Here is an 18,735-nt window from a genome sequence, read left to right on the forward strand (position 1 = left end):
TCAGGGAGTCGTTCCGACCCCGTCTGCCAGACCGGGCCGTCTCCGGATCATGGCCGTTCAGGGTGCTGGGAGTAGTGTCGCGTTTCTCCCCTTCTTCGCTGGGATCTGTTGGGGTTTTTCTTGTAGCCGCGTCGAGGCATCTTGTTATCCCACCACTCCCACCAGTTGGAGAGAGTCCACCAGATGAAGATTGAGGGTCGACACTTTTCTTTATTTTCTGCGGGCTCACGCCGTACGTGTCCACCCTGCTCCATTCCTCTCCCAAAAGTCCCCCATCCCCCCGCCTCTCCCGATGACGTCATCTCTCTCTCTCCCTTTCTTCGTGACGTCATCCTGATACTGCCCCCTTAGTTCACACGAGTATTTCTACCCTCGGATCACGCAAGTATCAGCACTACACTTGTGCTGGAGGCTCCATGGAGGAAAATTGTCTGTGACGCCTTCTGGCAAAAGCCCATTTGGCGGAGACAGACTCGACCCCTCCCCTCGGGGTTCTTTGAGAAATAGCAAAACTGAGGTTTGCCACGTGGAATGTCCAAATGTTCACTGTGGAGGAGAGGCTTCCTCGTTTTGAGTTAGACCGGTACCGCCTGGACCTCTAGTATACAGGAGGTCCAGTGGATTGGTTTTGGCTCCATTCACAATGAGGGATGGACAGCTCTTCACTCAGGGTAGGAAACTGCCAAACAACTTGGAATTGCACTTCTTCTGAAGAAAATAATGACTCGCCTCTCCATCAACAGGAGGCATGGAGTTGTGAGTGTGGTTTACACACCCACAAGATAAACATCAGTGGAGGAATGCAGACAAGGCTGATGAGTCAGGTGCCTTCTGTGATCTGTCCCAGGTGCTGGCTAGAGTGATTTTGTTCAGTGATTGTAATGCCTGAGTGTGTCATGACGTGGGCACTTGGGCTGTAGTGATTGGAAGGCATGGACCAAGTCAGCTCATTAACAACGGTAAGAGACTGCTTGACTTATGTGCAGCCAATGGGCTGATAATAACCAACATGCTGTTCCAGCATCAGCACATCCACACAAGATCATGGATGCACACCGGATCATCTGCTGGACTACGTAGTGACAGAACAACGAATGTGGGCCCATGTCCTTGACACCAGGACGTACTGTGGAGCTCATCTTCCCACTGCCCACCGACTTGCCATCTGTGCGAAGCGCTTGCCTTACTTCAACCGTGGTGGAAATCGTCCATTTGGGACCCCACTCAAACCCACAATAGCCTGGTCTCGGCTAGCTGAAGAAGGTTACAAGTGATAATTTCATAATTGTTTGGAACTAGGTGTGGCATCGCCCCCCCCTCGTCCTGGTGCCAAGGTGAGTTTCAGGACTGCAACTCATGTAACTGTCATGGCTGCGTTGGGTATGTGGATCCTGGCCTACAGTGAGGGAAAACAGTATTTGATCCCCTGCTGATTTTGTACGTTTGACAACTGACAAAGAAATGGTCAGTCTATAATTGTAATGGTAGGTTTATTTGAACAGTGGGAGACAGAATAACAACAACAAAATCCAGAAAAACGCATGTCAAAAATGCTATAAATTGATTTGCATTTAATGAGGGACATAAGTATTTGACCCCCTCTCAATCAGAAAGATTTCTGGCTCCCAGGTGGCTTTTATACAGGTAACGAGCTGAGATTAGGAGCACACTCTTAAAGGGAGTGCTCCTAATCTCAGCTTGTTACCTGTATAAAAGACACCTGTCCACAGAAGCAATCAGATTCCAAACTCTCCACCATGGCCAAGACGAAAGCTCTCCAAGGATGTCAGGGACAAGATTGTAGACCTACTCAAGTCTGGAATGGGCTACAAGACCATTGCCAAGCAGCTTGGTGAGAAGGTGACAACAGTTGGTGCGATTATTCGCAAATGGAAGAAACACAAAAGAACTGTCAATCTCCCTCGGCCTGGGGCTCCATGCAATATCTCACCTCGTGGAGTTGCAATGATCATGAGAACGGTGAGGAATCAGCCCAGAACTACACGAGAAGATCTTGTCAATGATCTCAAGGCAGCTGGGACCATAGTCACCAAGAAAACAATTGGTAACACACTACGCCGTGAAGGACTGAAATCCTGCAGCGCCCGCAAGGTCCCCCTGCTCAAGAAAGCACATATACATGCCCGTCTGAAGTTTGCCAATGAACATCTGAATGATTCAGAGGACAACTGGGTGAAAGTGTTGTGGTCAGATGAGACCAAAATGGAACTCTTTGGCATCAACTCAACTCACCGTGTTTGGATGAGGAGGAATGCTGCCTATGACCCCAAGAACACCATACCCACCATCAAACATGGAGGTGGAAACATGCTTTGGGGGTGTTTTTCTGCTAAGGAGACAGGACAACTTCACCGCATCAAAGGGACGATGGACGGGGCCATGTGCCGTCAAATCTTGGGTGAGAACCTCCTTCCCTCAGCCAGGGCATTGAAAATGGGTCGTGGATGGGTATTCCAGCATGACAATGACCCAAAACACACGGCCAAGGCAACAAGGGAGTTGCTCAAGAAGAAGCACATTAAGGTCCTGGAGTGGCCTAGCCAGTCTCCAGACCTTAATCCCATAGAAGATCTGTAGAGGGAGCTGAAGGTTCGAGTTACCAAACGTCAGCCTCGAAATCTTAATAACTTGGAGAAGATATGCAAAGAGGAGTGGGACAAAATCCCTCCTGAGGTAAGTGCAAACCTGGTGGCCAACTACAAGAAACGTCTGACTTATGTGATTGCCAACAAGGGTTTTGCGACCAAGTACTAAGTCATGTTTTGCAGAGGGGTCAAATACTTATTTCCCTTATTAAAATTCAAATCAATTTATAACATTTGTGACATGCGTTTTTCTGGATTTTGTTGTTGTTATTCTGTCTCTCACTGTTCAAATAAACCTACCATTAAAATTATAGACTGATCATTTCTTTGTCAGTGGGCAAACGTACAAAATCAGCAGGGGATCAAATACTTTTTCCCCTCACTGTACATGTGCACACTCAACAGTCTCTACCTCGTCACATTACAAAGCAGTTTGTGACGAAACAGCCAACTCGCATCTGGAATGCAGTCACTTTACAAACTGGGATATGTGAGTTTCTATCCATCTTGTATCACCACAAGAAAACACAGGAAAAGGACCACCTGGGACCGCGTGCCCCCAATGCCCAAGGATCTGCCGATCCAGAATTGGACTCCTCAGCCACCTCAAGAGCCAGCACCAAACCCAATCGACGTCATCTTCGAACCCCAAGGGGCTACCAATGATACAGACATACATTTTTCCGATTAGAATCCAACCAGAAAATATAAACTTGGATATGCATTATTTATCTGCATATGAATGTTGCAGCCATATTAGCGAGCGCATCCAAGAGGGCATTCGTCACGGAGATGGAGCAATACATCAGCTCGTTTAGAGGAGACAGACGATTGTCGCATCACAAGCCCATTAAAGATGTTGACTGGTTGGGGATGAATCGATCCAGCAGTGGATAGATCATGGCTGATGACGAAGACGTGTTGCATTGAAACCCCATAAGAAATACGTTACATTTGACGAAGCTCTAGTCTCGCTTCGTGACATCCTCTTTGGGAGGCTATTACCCGAGACCTGGCTTCATAAACGATCCTCGATGTCAAGCTATGTATTTCATAGTAAGATGTTTTTCTGAGTGTTTGGTTACATTTCATCTAGGACTCGTATGCACTCCAATGCGGTAAACTACTTTGTGTGTGTGCATATATATAAAAATGGACCCAATACAGAATTTCACCTGAAAAAGTTGTGAAACTAAAATCTTCCCGTATGTAAGAACTTTACAGAAGTCAAGATTTGCCACAGTCTAACCTCCACACACATCGTTCCATAAGGTATGTCTTGTTTTATTTACAGAATTTGCAAGAAGAGTTTACTTTTATTGTGCTCCAGAAATACTTCATGATCAAGTGCAGTGGTTTAAACAAATGACTCACAATCTGAAGATTGTGATTTCAAATTTACTCATTAGGCTTTTGATGCTGCCATGATGTAATGGTCTGTACACTGGAGTGGTAATCTAGAGAACTCAAAATCCAGAGGTTACCAGTTCCATTCAATCTCCAGGCGTGACAGTTGAATAATGTACATATCTTAAATCCCCTGCCTCTGTCCACTCAGTGGCATAAACGTTCGATGAATATATGTCGAACTCTTTCACACCACACGTAGCCAACCGTGCTAATCGAGGCCAACCAACACTGCGGCACACCGGTCATCTATGATGTTATATAGGTCATTCGTGATCTTTAATGGAGCCATCTTAGTGTGGAACTTCTAGTATGCCAACTGCAATGGGTGGCATCTGCCCATCGAAGCGACGTGGGGAAGTAATTTCTTCGGACAAAGGCGCTGTATGATCTTTGAAATTGTCCTCAGGTTTGAGATCGGGAGATAGTTTGCAGGGTCAAAAATGGCTCAAGCCGACTTTTTTCAGGAGTGGTTATCTGTGACATTTTGAACCAGTCTGGGACACAGCCCTCACTGAACGAAAGATTTGCCAGGTGGACAATCAGCAGGGCAATCATGCTGAAGCATGATTTGAGAATCGACGTGTGGATGTAGTTAAGCAGCTCTGTATTATTTAGCAGCTGTGTGATTAACATCAACACTTCTGCCACGGGCGTTGGTGCCAGGGTCTCATGTTTTCCGTTGGTTCCAGGTTGATCAAACTCAGATGGCAGACCGGGAGAATGCGTTGCCTTCAAGTTTGAAACTTACGTCTTGACCGTCACTATGTTATTGGCGAAGACCTTCGTAGCTTCTATGCACAGACCGAGTTTACTAGTTGATGGGTGGTTGGAGTGCAGCAGACCATTCACGACACACCACATTGCATGGGGTCATGCGGCAACTGAATGAAGGGAAGAGCATAGAATCATCTGCAAGACTCATAACTAGTCGGTTGGCAGGTCTGCAGGCGGCTATGGAAGCGAGTTGGAGAGTCTCGAAATCAGTTCACTTCCAAAGATGCTCCAGCCTCCTCTGCGTCTGCTTCACAGCGATAGCAAACCGGAAAGAGCCAGGTACTGATCGGAAAAGAACTCCGACAGCGGTGAAGTCGGCGGGCAGCAGATGACCACAATCGTAAGCGACCGCATGCGGTTCGTTATTTTTATTATTACACGCTTTTTATTATCTCACTGTTGTTGTTGTATCCTCAAATCTTCCAACAATTATTTTTTACCCACTTCCCAATGTGGTATCGACTGCAAACTTGGTATACTTATGTCATACTGATAACACTACTATATCTTCTTTGGTTCTTTCGGTAAAGTCACGTAGAATGAGAATAAAATAATAAACACAATAAAATTCTCACGACGTTTCGGCCACAACGCAAGCGGCCATCTTGCGGCCGAAACGTCGTGAGAATTTTGTGTTATTTTATTATTTTATTCTCATTCTACGTGACTTTACCGAAAGAACCAAAGAAGATGAATCCTTGCAGTCACGAAAGCTTCAAATTGAAACACTACTATATTCTATCATAAAAAATAAAACATTTTAAAACATTTTTTTATTTAAAGCTTTCGTGACTGCAGGGATTCATATTCTTGGTTCTTTCGTTAAAGTCACGTAGAAAGGAAACAATAAAATAATAAAAATATAGAACAACAAAATTCTCACGACGTTTCGACTGCAACACAAGTAATCATCATCAGGTGTGAAAACCGCCACTTTAAAAAAGAATTCTTGACGTGGTTTCACACCTGATGATGATTGCTTGTGTTGCAGTCGAAACGTTGTGAGAATTGTATTGTTTTATATTTTTATTATTTTATTGTTTCCCTTCTAAGTGACTTTACCGAAAGAACCAAGAATATTTTTTTTTATATTTTATGTTTCGACTTGCCTCTAATTGTTCACGGTAAACTGACGTTGGCTGTAAATGACCACGGTCCCTTACGTTATGGCAAGCTTCGGGGCCACTTCTTGGAGTCGTGGAGTTCTTCCATTGCTAGTACGGTACATTTCATTAAAGCGTTTAAAAATTGTTTTTATTAAATATTACTTATTACAAGCAGCAGCTCGAATGGCATTATTATTATTAAGGAGTCGTTCAGGACTTTCACACAGGTGTCTTCACGGTGAAAAAGTGCGATCCCACCACCATGCGTGCTGCCGGTGCCAGGCTTCACGCGATGATGCCGATGCACAATTACCTATCCGTTAGGTGCAGCCTCACGCGTCATTACGTCTGGCGAGTCGGAACATACCCAAGTTTCGGTAACGGTCGATCGGCAGGTACCGCGTGGTGGTTTAAAAGTGTGGATACTCCCACCTTTCAATGCTTCTGGCCAGCATGGAAGAGTGGGTCAAATACTCTCTAGAGGGAGCTCTAGAGAGCCCTTCGAGTGGAGGCCATCAGCAAACAGCGGCATGAGCATGGGTCACTTACAGTTATTCTTCATATGCAGAATTGCAATATTCTCCATCCGTCAGTGTATTACAAATGCAGCATCGTTATGTTTTGTACATGTCACTCGACCTGCAATTGGCCATTATTGATCTATAGACCCCCAAGTATGACATGACGCGTATGTAGAAAGTCTCAGCCAGCTGACAAAGGTATGGAAAACTAAAATCACCTAGCAACTGCAATATTACAATCATAATACGCCAATATCGTACCACTATGATCAGTAACAGGTTAATTAAGACGAAAAATTATTGCGGGAAAAAATTCTGGTAACATCGAGATCTTCAGTAAAAAAAACCTGATAACTTTTTTTTATTAACCTGTTATTTTACGAACAACTTAGATGAGCAGATAACATGTATCCTTTATATATCCGTCTCCACGTAATTGTTTTTTAAGGTCTTGCTTACACAACCCATCAGCAGCACGACCTTCTGAGAGTGCATTATATCAGCAACAATGATTCAAGACAAGCAAACTCTGGACCAGTTTTGAGAAAGTATTTCTTCAGCAACATCAGGCTCTTGAGTCATTGTTTGTAAACATAATTTAACAAGCAAGGCCCCTCTCTCTACGATATGGGTCCCATTTAACTGAAAAAGTATACAATACATAGCTAAATAATATGAATGGCTCCACTGAAGCAGCAGCTTGATAACTTACAATCATTTGAAGATCTTAATTTGTGCTGCTGTGGTGTTTAACAGTGTTAAACATTACTCAAACTTGGCTAAACTGGTCATTTCCCCCCCCCCCACCCCCGAGGTTAGTGCACCTTAACATACCTCACCACTCTCATGAGTTTGTACAAATAGCATCTTGCTATCCAATGCATCCCCTCTGTGTTTGTGTTTCTCCTGACAAATCTATCCAATAATACATTTCCAAACCTCTACACTAGGATGATGCGGTCAAAGTTAAACTCCCAATTACAGTGGAGTTCAGACTTGGAAACGGTGCCACTGAGGACTTATTCCCAACAAATTAGTGGCAGCTCCCCAACGTGTCAGGTCAGAACATAACACGGTCGGGGATTGCATTGCCAATCTTGTCGAGGCAGCATGAAGCTCGTGAAAACAGCATTCTGTGGATCGGCGTTGGAAGACGGCAATGCAATTTTTAAATTTGTACTTTATATATAAAAATATATGTGCATGCAACGGAGTAAGATTGCACTTCTTGAATTATTTTGCCGGACGGCGCAGTTGAATCAAATGCCGTGGCCATGCACACCATCCGCATTGTTGAGGATATGAGTGATCTTGCGCCGGACCCGTCGCTTCAAGTCAATCTTGCCCCGCTGCTTGAGCCGGTACTCCTGCATCTTGAGCTTGGCGTAGTAGTCGGAGAACTTGTTGAAGAGGATGGAGATGGGCAGGCCGTTGAGGATGATGCCGAAGGAGATGCAGCCAAAAGCGAAGAACTGGCCCAGGAACGACTCGGGGTACATGTCCCCGTAGCCCACCGTGGAGATGGCCACCTGCATGTGCCACGTTCACACCGACGCATCCATTTTCAGTTTTACGTATCCACTGCCTGCGCACTAACAGTGCTCCGCAGAAAGAACAGCCTGGGTTTAAGTCCCAACTCGGGCACCTTTCCGTGTGTGGCTTTTTTATGTCATTGCAAGACGTTTATCTTCACTTCTTACAATAGTTCACCCAGACAGTCTCTTGTAATGGAGCACCTCGTCTGCGAAGGTGTCCAGGGTGTCAATTGAAACAGAGTAATGTATACAAACCTTTCAAATCGATACGGGAATATATGCCGTCTTAACAGAGTTTATTTTAGATGTACAGTAAAACCTGTCAAAGCCGGATTAATCAGGGTATGAGCTTTTCCAGTTATGTTGGATGTCTGGCATACTGTAACATTTTAAACGATGCATAATTACTCAATTGAAAATGCATTGACATTCAATTAACGCCCATCATATTTTATTCATAGTCAATAACATAATTATAATTGACGTAACATTGCGCATCTTTCCATCATTTTAACGCAGAGGTGAAAGGCTGAGGTTCACTGGCTGCGGCCAAAATGTTCTAACTGGTTTGAAAAATGAAAATATATTTCATTCATTCGCAAAATAAAGAAAATGCACACAAATAAGAGAGAACCGCAGCAGCGGGAGAGCATGCGAACGAGACGTCCAAGGGCACCGTGTTTCCAGAATTAGCGCAAGGGCATGGGGGGAGGGGTAGTGGAGCAAGTTGGGAGAGGAGGAGGGGCTATATGCAGTTAGTAATCTCTGATGCGAGGAGGTCAAACATCTTATTTTGTGATGCTGTGATAGCAGTGGTGCGCGAGCAGAAACATGAAAAATAACCTCAACTCATTCGTTAATAACACTGTGGCCTTAAAACGAAACATGCATAACAGACGACGTTTCGGGCAATGGCTCTTCATATCACATGTGCTATGAAGGCCACCGTAGTATTGACGAATGTGTTGAATTTATGTGACATGTGATACTTTTGTGACAGGTAAATATTGTTAAGGCTTTTTTGTTCCATTGTTCTTTATTCACGAGTGGGGCACGTGCGCCCTGAGGGGGGGGGGGGGAAGGGGTTGGGGCGAGGGTGGCGAGCGGCGGGGGGGACTGTCCGTGCAGGGGGCCTACCGTGGCCCACCACCAGGCGTGCGGGATGCTCGTGAAGTTGGTGCCCTGCACGTCGTGCTCCACCGAGTAGACGAGCGCCGAGAAGGTGAAGATGCCCATCGCAATGAACAGGAAGAGGCACCCCACCTGCGGAGCAATCGTAAAGGTGCAGCCCTGCAGATGCTTGCTCGCGCCACCACAAGAGATACCTCTAAACAGCTCCTCTAACAGTAAACCAACGCTCTGGATGTTAACGCACTATCAGCAAACTATTGTGTATTTACATGTGGAAGAAAATCAGAGTACCCGGAGAAAACCCATTGCATGCGAGGGGGAAACACGTGGTCCCATACAGGCAGAGCAAGTGCGGTCCACATTTTGTTGTACCGCTTTTTTCCGGAAAGCCAGGGTATGGCACCTCGACGCCAATAAGAAGGGAGTTTCACAACATTTGTGCGATCCATCAACCCTCACCTCCACAAACCTGGATTACAGGCGCATTACACCACTGCCCGGCTCTACATTGTATTTGGCCTCCTCTTCCATGCTGGTCAGACGTCTTAGAAGAGATGAGAGTACTCACACTTACTCCACCACATACCAACAACGGTGTACCGATGTATGCTACTTGGTGGACAGAATCGGGGGATTTAATCAACGTACACCATGTTTTTAACTGATGTGCTGGGAGATCGAACTAGCAACCGTTGGATTGTGAGTCCAGTGGACGAACCATTGCACTACGCGAGCTCTAAACGAGCCCACAAAGTAGAAAATATTTGAGAAAAGCATGGACAAAGACTGCAGAACCTATATATTATCCTAGGAAGGTGCCCCACCATTATATAAGTCAATAACTGTTATGTATATGGAGAGTGCTGTTTATGCCCAGACTAGCATACACGTGTCACTGAAGCTGCAGTGCATTGCACAGTACAAGTACATATCTACAGACGCTCTAGACGCCGCGTGGTCGTGTGCATTCAACAAATAATATCAGATCGCCAAATCTGTAAGTGACGATAAAATCCATTGTAACAGAAACATCTGTGCAATATTTGATCAATATGAGATCGGTAAGGTGGCAGTGTAGTGGTAACACACCCATGTTTCACAACAAGGTTCTGTGTATTATTCGCGACTTGGGCGCCTTTCTGTGTGGAGTGTGCATGCTCTCCCCCTGTCCTATACGAGTTTCCTCTGGTAGCTAAAAAAACCCCACACAATGTAGCTGGTATTTGCGAAAAACACATCCCAATGCTAAAATATTACCCACAAAGTTACTCGATTGATATTACATGTGGGCAACATCGCCCCCGACTGCAAAAAAACCTGACAAAGAAACTTGAGACCCAGTCGATGAGCCTTTCCTGCGTCGCACCTGCTGGTAGCACTTGCGCAGCGTAAAACCGAAGGTGCGCAGCCCCGTGGAGTGCCGGGCGAGCTTGAGGATGCGGAGGATCCGCATGAGCCTCATGATCCTCATCAACTGGCCCATCTTGCCGACGCGGTCCACCGCCTTCACCTCGCCATCATACGTGTGGTCCCCCTCGGCCACGAGCTCTTCGAACATTAAGTGGATGTAGAAGGGCAGGATGGCGATGAGATCGAGGCCGTTGCTCACCGCCTTGAGGAAGCCCCGGATGTCAGGGGTGGAGATCAGCCGTAGGAGGTACTCAAGCGTGAAGAACCCGACGCATATGGTCTCCAGAATCTCCAGAGAGGTCTTCTCCCCTCTGCTTGGCGTCTTGGAGTGCATTTCCTCCACCGTGTTGAGGCTCATGCCCACGATAGAGATGAGCACGAAGAGGCTGGAGGCCACCGCCATGATCTTGGCAAAGATGGACGAGAAAGGGTCCTCCATGAAATGCCACACGATGAGTCTCTGTCGCCCAAAGCACATGTCCTGGAAGTGATCAAACGAGAAAGAAAAAAATGCACGCACACGCAAAGATTCTGTAAACTTTCGAACACGAGTTGGTCCTCGTGGATGTTTAATTACCGATAGTAGCGTTACCTCTCAAACTACACAATGAGATGATAGCACACAGCCATTGGATGACAAGGGTTATCGTTTCAGTGCTAGTTATTTGTCGCTGTTCTGAGAAAATCCTTTCATACATTCATTTGTTTTTTTGTAGGGCAAGTCTCTATTAGCAGCACGACATTATACTAATCGTATTTATATTTAGTCATGTTTGCAACAATTCTCATCATTGCGCCTTGTTAAAGATGGGACAGAGCTAATGCAATAACACTTTTAACCTTAATTGGAGAGAGTGAAACAATATAGACTGTTAGTTTGCATTTTAGTTCATTAAACTTATACTGGGCATTTGGTGCTGTGAGCGGTTAATGTCAAGCGCTGTCTAATAGAATACAATATGCATTATTTGCTTTAGAGGCCGACCGAAACTGAAACAGAAACTATGCTGAAAGAGGGCATTTGCCAACTTTTGGCGCCGATACCGAAACCGAATTTCGGTCGGCCTCGAGACGCGTCACAGACTCGCACGCACACCCAAGCCCCCTCCTGCTATGTGGAACCCATGTGGAGGAGGAGGACGTGGGGTGGGATGGGGTGGTGGGAGGATTGAATTGGATCATTAGAGGGGTGGGTGGGTTGTTGTGTGGCTGGCGGGCGGATGAGTTAGTGTGCGCGCGCGCGTATGCACACTGTTGGCAGCAGCACGCTGCTCTAATCGGCTTAGTGTGCTGTGCGTGCGCCCGCGTGTGTGTGGTGCGTGCCTCGAGCTGCCTGCGAGAGCCCAGCCTCTGAGCCGCTCAAACAAAAGTGCTCCTGGTGGACTGCTGCTGCTGCGAGTGCTGCTGCTGCGAGTGCTGGCTACGCGTGTGCTGCTCGCTAGTTTGGTGGTTTTGGGTGGGTGGGGGGGGGAGTTATTTTTTTCTTATTCTTCTCCGTCGTCTGTCTTATTCCCCCCCCCCCACCACTCTCACCCCCATCCTTGCTCGAGTGTGCGTGTGTGCGCTGTTTGCGATCACCGGAGAGAGCGAGGAGCGTCTGCCATCAACCACCGCCGCTGCTGCCCGGAGTCGCATGCGCGCGCGCGTGTAGTTTAGAGGCCGACCGAAACTGAATTTCTGGTTTCGGCCGAAAACGAAACCAGACCGAAAGTAAAAAATTGACTTTCGGCCGAAACCGAAAATATGCCGATAGAGGCCATTTGCCAACTTTCGGCGCCAAAACCGAATTTCGGTCGGCCTCTAATTTGCTTTCATGTGGGTAACGTAATGAATGTGGGAGCGGTTAAGCGCACCGAGCTATAAAGTTAGCAGTTTCCCGCCACGGCTTACATCAGTGGCGAGTGCTATCTGAATGGTTCCTGGATACCCCCCTTCACCAACTCGCACTGACCAGCGTGGTGAAGTGTGGACAAAGAACCCCTCCCATAAAACAACTCGGCATGGGGAGGCCTTTATCCAGCACTTGATTGACAAAGGGATGGAAATGTAAATAACTTTTTTTATTGTGAAGATTAATAAAGACCAATATGTCATCGTGGCCAAAGCCATGGATACCACCACCACCACAGCTCACCAGTGCTCTGTATTCTCTGCCAGATGCCACAGCTGCTGATATTGAATGCACCATGGCGGAGATTACTTCCTGCTGTACATTTCACAACTTTGTGTCAAGTTGCTGTACATGTGGATGTTTTGTATGTCCTCGGTCACACACATGCAGTTAGGGTTGCCACTTGTCCTGGGTTTTCCAGGATTTTCCTCTGGTTGGAAGTAGCCATCCTGGGAAATCTATAAGTCTTCCCAGGACATTAAAAGTTCTGGGTATTGTTAGTTGCATAATAACAATAAATGCACTGCTCGAGACGGTGCATTTATGGTGTAGTTCTCTCCTCTGCCTCGATTGTGAAATTATTTCCTCTTCCCATTCTGTATCTAAGGTGGCAATCCTACGTGTAGTGTATGGTAATCGGTGCACTGTGATTACGCTCGCAGCAGCCAGAGCTAAATCCACACGTAAAACGTGGCAGTTGGTGTTTAATTCTGGTCTGGACCTGCCCCAGATGCCGGTCTAATATGCAAGTTGGTTCTTTGAAACCATGTACTCTTAGCAGCTCTCACCGCTTCATTGTGTGCCAATGTAGTGGCCTAGCTGTCGAGTGTGCAGGCGGTGCAACTGCACAGGGGTCAACGGGTCAGGGGGGGGGGACGACAGGCACCGGGCTAGATAGAGGGAAGGTGGACAGGAGCCCCGTGCCAACCGAAGCTACTAATGCCACAATGGTCTTAGTCGGCACTTGCTAACAGCGGCTGTGCTGCCAGTCTATATGGTTAGACAAGTGTGAATGCAAAAATAATTATCATTCACATGTCCTTGTGGAGATCTCCCCACACTATAGATATTCGGGGGATTTGTTTTGTTTACCATGCTTCGCAACGCTGATGAGTGCTGGTTGGTTCGGAGAGAGGAGTAGGACTGGTTCAGATATCACTCGCCACCGATGCTTGCTGTGGCCGGGGCTCAAACCGAGGACACTGGCTTCGTAGTGCAGTGTGCTCATGTCTCCATCACCCCTCCCCCTTTGTAAACAAGTACACACAGCCCGTTGTCAATCGACAGCTGGATAAAGGCCTCGTAATATTGTGCAAATCATAGGTATTGTATTGACCATACTTCACCACGTTTGGTCGGTGCAGTTTGTGCATAGAAGTGAAGTACAACATTGTATTTTTCTGCAAAGCCCTCCGCTGCCCATAATATAGCTGCAGGCGCTATAACACCACGTTAGGTATGGTGAGCGCCCATCCGAAATGCTATTTAGGCTCAATCCGGCTTAGCTCCCGATCTGATAAGATGCGGTGTATTCCGGTCTACATTTGATCATCGACCCCTTGTCAACAATGTCCACTGTACAGAAACGGACTCAAGAGTCTTTGTTTTGTCTCGAGAACGTTTACATTATATGAGCCCCTGACCTGAAATCAACGAAGGCAGAGCCCTGCCAATAATTCTTAACCTTGCCCAAAGGTCAGTCACCTCCTTATCACTCTTCTATTGCTATCACGGTCATGGTTCCCGTTAACTCCAATTTGATATCTCCACCAATATTCTTGGTTCTTTCGGTAAAGTCACGTAGAAGGGAAGCAATAAAATAATAAAAATATAAAACAATAAAATTCTCACAACGTTTCGACTGCAACACAAGCAATCATCAGGTGTGAAACCCATAGCAAGAAAATTTGAAATAAGTGGCGTTTATTTTTAACGTTAGCACCACGGAGAGCGATTTGACAAGTTTGTTTAGATGGACGAGTCCATCTATGTTTGGAAAAGAGGAGAGGGGAGACGAAAATAATGGATGCGGTCTGAAAGCCACCGTCAGCGTGAACAATCAATTAAGACCCGAAATGGTTTATCAAATCTTTCCAGTTGATTGCTTAGCCAGAATCCATCTTCTCGGTTGAAATTGTCTCTGTGTTTGTATGTGGATAGCCTCATGAACGAATCTCTCATGGTAGCCAGATGGCTTGCAAAGGACCTCTGTCATGAGGCTATCCACATATACAAACACAGAGACAATGTCAACCGAGAAGATGGATTCTGGCCTAGCAATCATTTGAAGGATGTTATAAACCATGTAGGGTCTTAATTGATTGTTCACGCTTATGGTGGCTTTCAAACCGCATCCATTATTTTCGTCTTCCCCCTCCTCTTTTCCGAACATAGATGGACTCGTCCACCTGAATAACTGCCAAATCGCTCTCCGTGGTGCTAACGTTAAAAAAACGCCACTTTTTCAAATTTTCTTGCTGTGGTTTTCACACCTGATGATGATTGCTTGTGTTGCAGTCGAAACATCGTGAGAATTTTATTGTTTTATATTTTTATTATTTTGTTTCCCTTCTACGTAACTTTATCGAAAGAACCAAGAATATGAATCCCTGCAGTCACGAAAACTTTAAATCAAAATCTCCACCAACGTTGATGTGAACTCGGTCTATCAGACTGTTTTCTCCGATCCAGTGTGTGCTACCACAACACTGCAAGTCACAATACTTTATTAATAATATTAGTCATTAAGAGGACTAATGGTTTTAAATCAATTACACATTTCAAGTTGTGAATGAAAATGCTTCCTTGCCGAACCTCACACCCTTCTTCGGCCGATCTACGTTGCATCAATACCTGCCACATGACTAATCAGGCGCTATACAAGCCGTTATTTGGTATTGTTGTACGCTCCTGAACCTTCCTAAAAGACAATGGCTGTTGTACACCACGATTCATGACACCCGACTTTGTTTAATCACCAAAGACACATGGGAGTGATTGGTCGTCAACGTTGTGTGAACACAATGTTCGATTTGCAATAACCACAGCCACTGGTGTGGCGCAGGTGTTCGTGACTTTTGACCATCAATACATCGACACCATAGAACCAAAGCTGTACATTGTATTGCAGGACTCTAGCAATGGTCGCAACGTCACTTGCTCTTATCTCCTCACCTGGAAATGCTCTTCCTTCGCCTCGGTCACAAACTCGTCCTCCAGCTCCTGCTGCACCTTCAGGTTGTCCTCCATCTCGCTCTGGCGCTCCTCGAACACGATGCGACAGCAGTGGTTTGTGTGACGCACCTGCAGCCCCCAGTATTGGATCTCCTCCACGTAGTTGATTGGACACAGCTCGTCGCTTACCCACAGCACGCCCGTGCGGTAGTAGGTGAACACGAGGCGGAACACCTCGGGGTCGCGGTCAAAGAAGTACTCGCGGGTGGCCGCCGCGTAGTCGTCGCAGACGTCAATGCGCTCCGAGGAGCTCAGCTCAGGCTTGGCGAGGCGGCCGAGCCGCGTCTTCGGGTGGCGCGCGAGGACGCAGCGCGCGATCCTGAACTTGGTGCCGCCGATGTTGAGGTGCAGGATGGGCTCGCCCTGCGTGACGAGGGTGGGCCCGCAGTGGGGAGACGACAGCGAGGCCGACGCCGACGGGATGTTGTTCAAGGAGCTCCAGGCGCGCACGCACTGCAAGCGCGCCTGGCACGGCGTCTCGTTCATCGCCGCGTCGGCTGTGGTCGCACGCCGGAGCACCTTTCTTCGTGTCGACGTGGTCATCCCCTTGCCCAAACACCAAGCCATTGCCGTGCCCTGTTGCTGCTGTTTCGATGTCCTTAAAGTATGTAAAAGAAAATTTCCCACCCAACGTAACTCAAGTAGAGACTTATAGGAATGATGGCATTGTACAGTCTGCTTGGAAGGACTCGGTTAGGAATTGCACACGCGTGTGGACTCAAATGTGTTCACGCAGCAAAGTTAGTGGACATCGGGCAGCACATTTACATGGGACGCATTGCGTTCCGTCTTCTAATCGCTCATCTTGCTCGGCAAACTGAATGACAGAATCAAAGGATTTCAAGCACAAGTGTGTTTTACCACACAGGCCACGTGGACGATGATTACACGGATTAATCGACCTAAAAGCATTTATCCAGCTGGACTCCTCCGTTAGCCTCATTACCTATTTTAAGGCAGCGCTAGATTAAGAATGTTCTTCCATGACCATATGCCCGAATACTTGAGCGGCAGGTTGGGAGATTTAGAAACGTGTTGTGGTGGCGTGCTTTGTTGCTTAGTTTTCGTGGCGCAGGGATCATTTGACGAGGTCTTCTACATGTGCTGGATATCGTTGAAAAAAATGCAATTTGTTTTGCCTTTACTTTAAACACTGGTTGAGCGATGGTGTTCATGGATAACATTAATACGCAATGCGTGCTTCGTGTCTCCCAAGTTATTCAATATAATTTTGTACACATTTGGCGCAGCCTTTTTGGGGTGCATATACACATGGGAAGCCGGTGTATTCTATTGTTAGGTTCACAACGCGTGTTGTTAATGCGCCCTTCAAATACGATTGAGCGAGGGTAATTCCCCCTCCTCCCAACAAATTATCATGCGCGAGCTGGAGTGCTTGCCAACTGGTTCGGGTGACGCTTTCAGATGGTTACAGCGCACGGTAGAAGGGTGGCTTTACAAAATTACTTACGTCATTTTAGAGGCGGCCGGGTGTTTTTAGGATCAGAGCAGAGCCAGCACCAGAGTTCCTGGGTTTGAATCTGCGCTTCAGCCCCGACCCCCCGTGGCAAGTGAAGTTTATGCCACCAATTGCCGTTTGCACCAAGTAGGCCACTGCAACAGGCAATACCGTAATACCTTCTGCGGAGTGTTCTCACGGGGGTGATGCATTGCATGCCATCGCTCATCTTGAACCTAAATAAAATTACACCAAGACAATTTACACCGTTCACCCAGGGAAGGGCGAGTACATTTTCAGACTGGTCCTGCCAAGTTGTCGCTGTAGGGGGCAACATTGTGATGCCAATTGTGTAGTTTCAGGCAATTGCTCAGCATGACTGATGGTAGGTTTTAGCTAGGAGAAACCCAGGACAAAACCCAAGTCAGAACTGGGGGAGAACATACGAACCCCCCCCCGCCCCCACACACAGAAGGCAGTCCGGAACCAAACCAAAGTGGGTCTTAAAAAAGGCACGCGTTACCACCGCGCCACCCTGCCAAGATTTAAATTGTATTTATAAACTTGATTAGAAGCTTTCGTGACTGCAGGAATGACGTTTCGGCAAAGTCACAGAAATAAAATTAATTAAATAGAGTACGACGTTGAGTGCAACACAAGCAATAGTCGTCAGAACCGTTTCGTCTCGCTCAAATTTTGTTCAACCTGACGGTTGGTTGTTGCAATCGAAACGTGCTCTATTGTCCAATTTACATTTTCTACGCGACTATACCGAAAGAACCAAAAGAGTAGAGTAATTCCTGCAGTCAAGAAAGCTTCCAAATCAAGTTTGTCACACCTCTAGGGTGGATGCAAGTTATGCTAGTCAAATTTCAAATTTAACTGCAAATTTAGCAATCTTAGAAGATTGTAACCAGCTAGGCTCTGCGTTAACCGTCTGTTGCATCAAAAGATCTCTTGTCAAACTCTAAAATTACCCAGGCTCTCGTAGGGTCATTCGATCTTTTCCCCAAGTTGCTTCGGGGTGGATTCATTGACATGCCAATTTCTCTGCTCCAGCAGCTGCCTCGGCAGACCCACCACCGCCGTCTTTAATGCCTCGGTAGAGGCATTGGGTCCGTGTCTACGGTCTCAAATTTAGTTCTACCTGACGGTTGCTTGTTGCAATTGAAACGTCACTCCAATTAATTTCTGCGTGACTTACCGAAAGTGTATTTTAAGTTAAAATTAGTGTTAAGCCACCATGTAAAGCTCCATATAAATGCCAATCCGTTCATTTCAACCTAATTGCATGCAAGGTCAGAAGCAGAACTCCGGATGCATTGTTATATTGCAATGTTTTAAACATTGCACGGGTGAAGTGTATGTTTAAAATGAAGTATTGGTGTTTAATTTTTGTTTTCACATTCGTGGCAACTTTGGATTTAGAGATGAAGGGGATACTGTGGTCTTTAATTGGTGCCACCATACCCAAGGCTGAGAACCCTGCCATACTACATCATTGCAGGGGAAAGTCTAGGTAGGTGCTTTGGGAAGGAGAAACTGTACAACCAGTTTTATTTCCCTCAATTCAAAAATGGCACTACATGCAGTCACCAAACGTTTGGGTTGCTTCAATAGCTACAGCATAAACTCCCATGGAAGTAACATGGACTATA

The 18,735-nt window shown here is 46.4% G+C and overlaps 1 protein-coding gene across 1 annotated transcript; it reads right to left on the reverse strand.

The window, feature by feature from the left end:
• Positions 1–6,749: 6,749 nt before the first annotated feature.
• Positions 6,750–18,722, reverse strand: LOC116948960 (potassium voltage-gated channel subfamily V member 2). Its single transcript, XM_032966287.2, has 4 exons — positions 15,559–18,722; positions 10,450–10,974; positions 9,090–9,215; positions 6,750–7,946 (listed from the first exon to the last, which is right to left on the reverse strand). Exons 1-4 carry the CDS (start codon positions 16,183–16,185, stop codon positions 7,677–7,679), a joined length of 1,548 nt encoding a protein of 515 aa, XP_032822178.1. The 5' UTR covers positions 16,186–18,722; the 3' UTR covers positions 6,750–7,676.
• Positions 18,723–18,735: the final 13 nt, after the last annotated feature.

This window comes from Petromyzon marinus, chromosome 35, assembly GCF_048934315.1.
Source record: "Petromyzon marinus isolate PM22_M1 ecotype Great Lakes invasive population chromosome 35, UKy_Petmar_22M1.pri1.0, whole genome shotgun sequence".
NCBI lineage: Eukaryota > Metazoa > Chordata > Hyperoartia > Petromyzontiformes > Petromyzontidae > Petromyzon > Petromyzon marinus.

What these genes read in the sequence shown, in the direction of transcription:
- LOC116948960 (XM_032966287.2), bottom strand. Translation starts at nt 16,185, where the DNA reads ATGGCTTGGTGTTTGGGCAAGGGGATGACCACGTCGACACGAAGAAAG. An exon ending in CGAAGGAAGAGCATTTCCAG is followed by an intron (nt 10,975 to 15,558) that starts GTGAGGAGATAA and finishes GATCACTTCCAG; the next exon opens with GACATGTGCTTTGGGCGACA. An exon ending in ACGCCTGGTGGTGGGCCACG is followed by an intron (nt 7,947 to 9,089) that starts GTAGGCCCCCTG and finishes TGGCACATGCAG; the next exon opens with GTGGCCATCTCCACGGTGGG.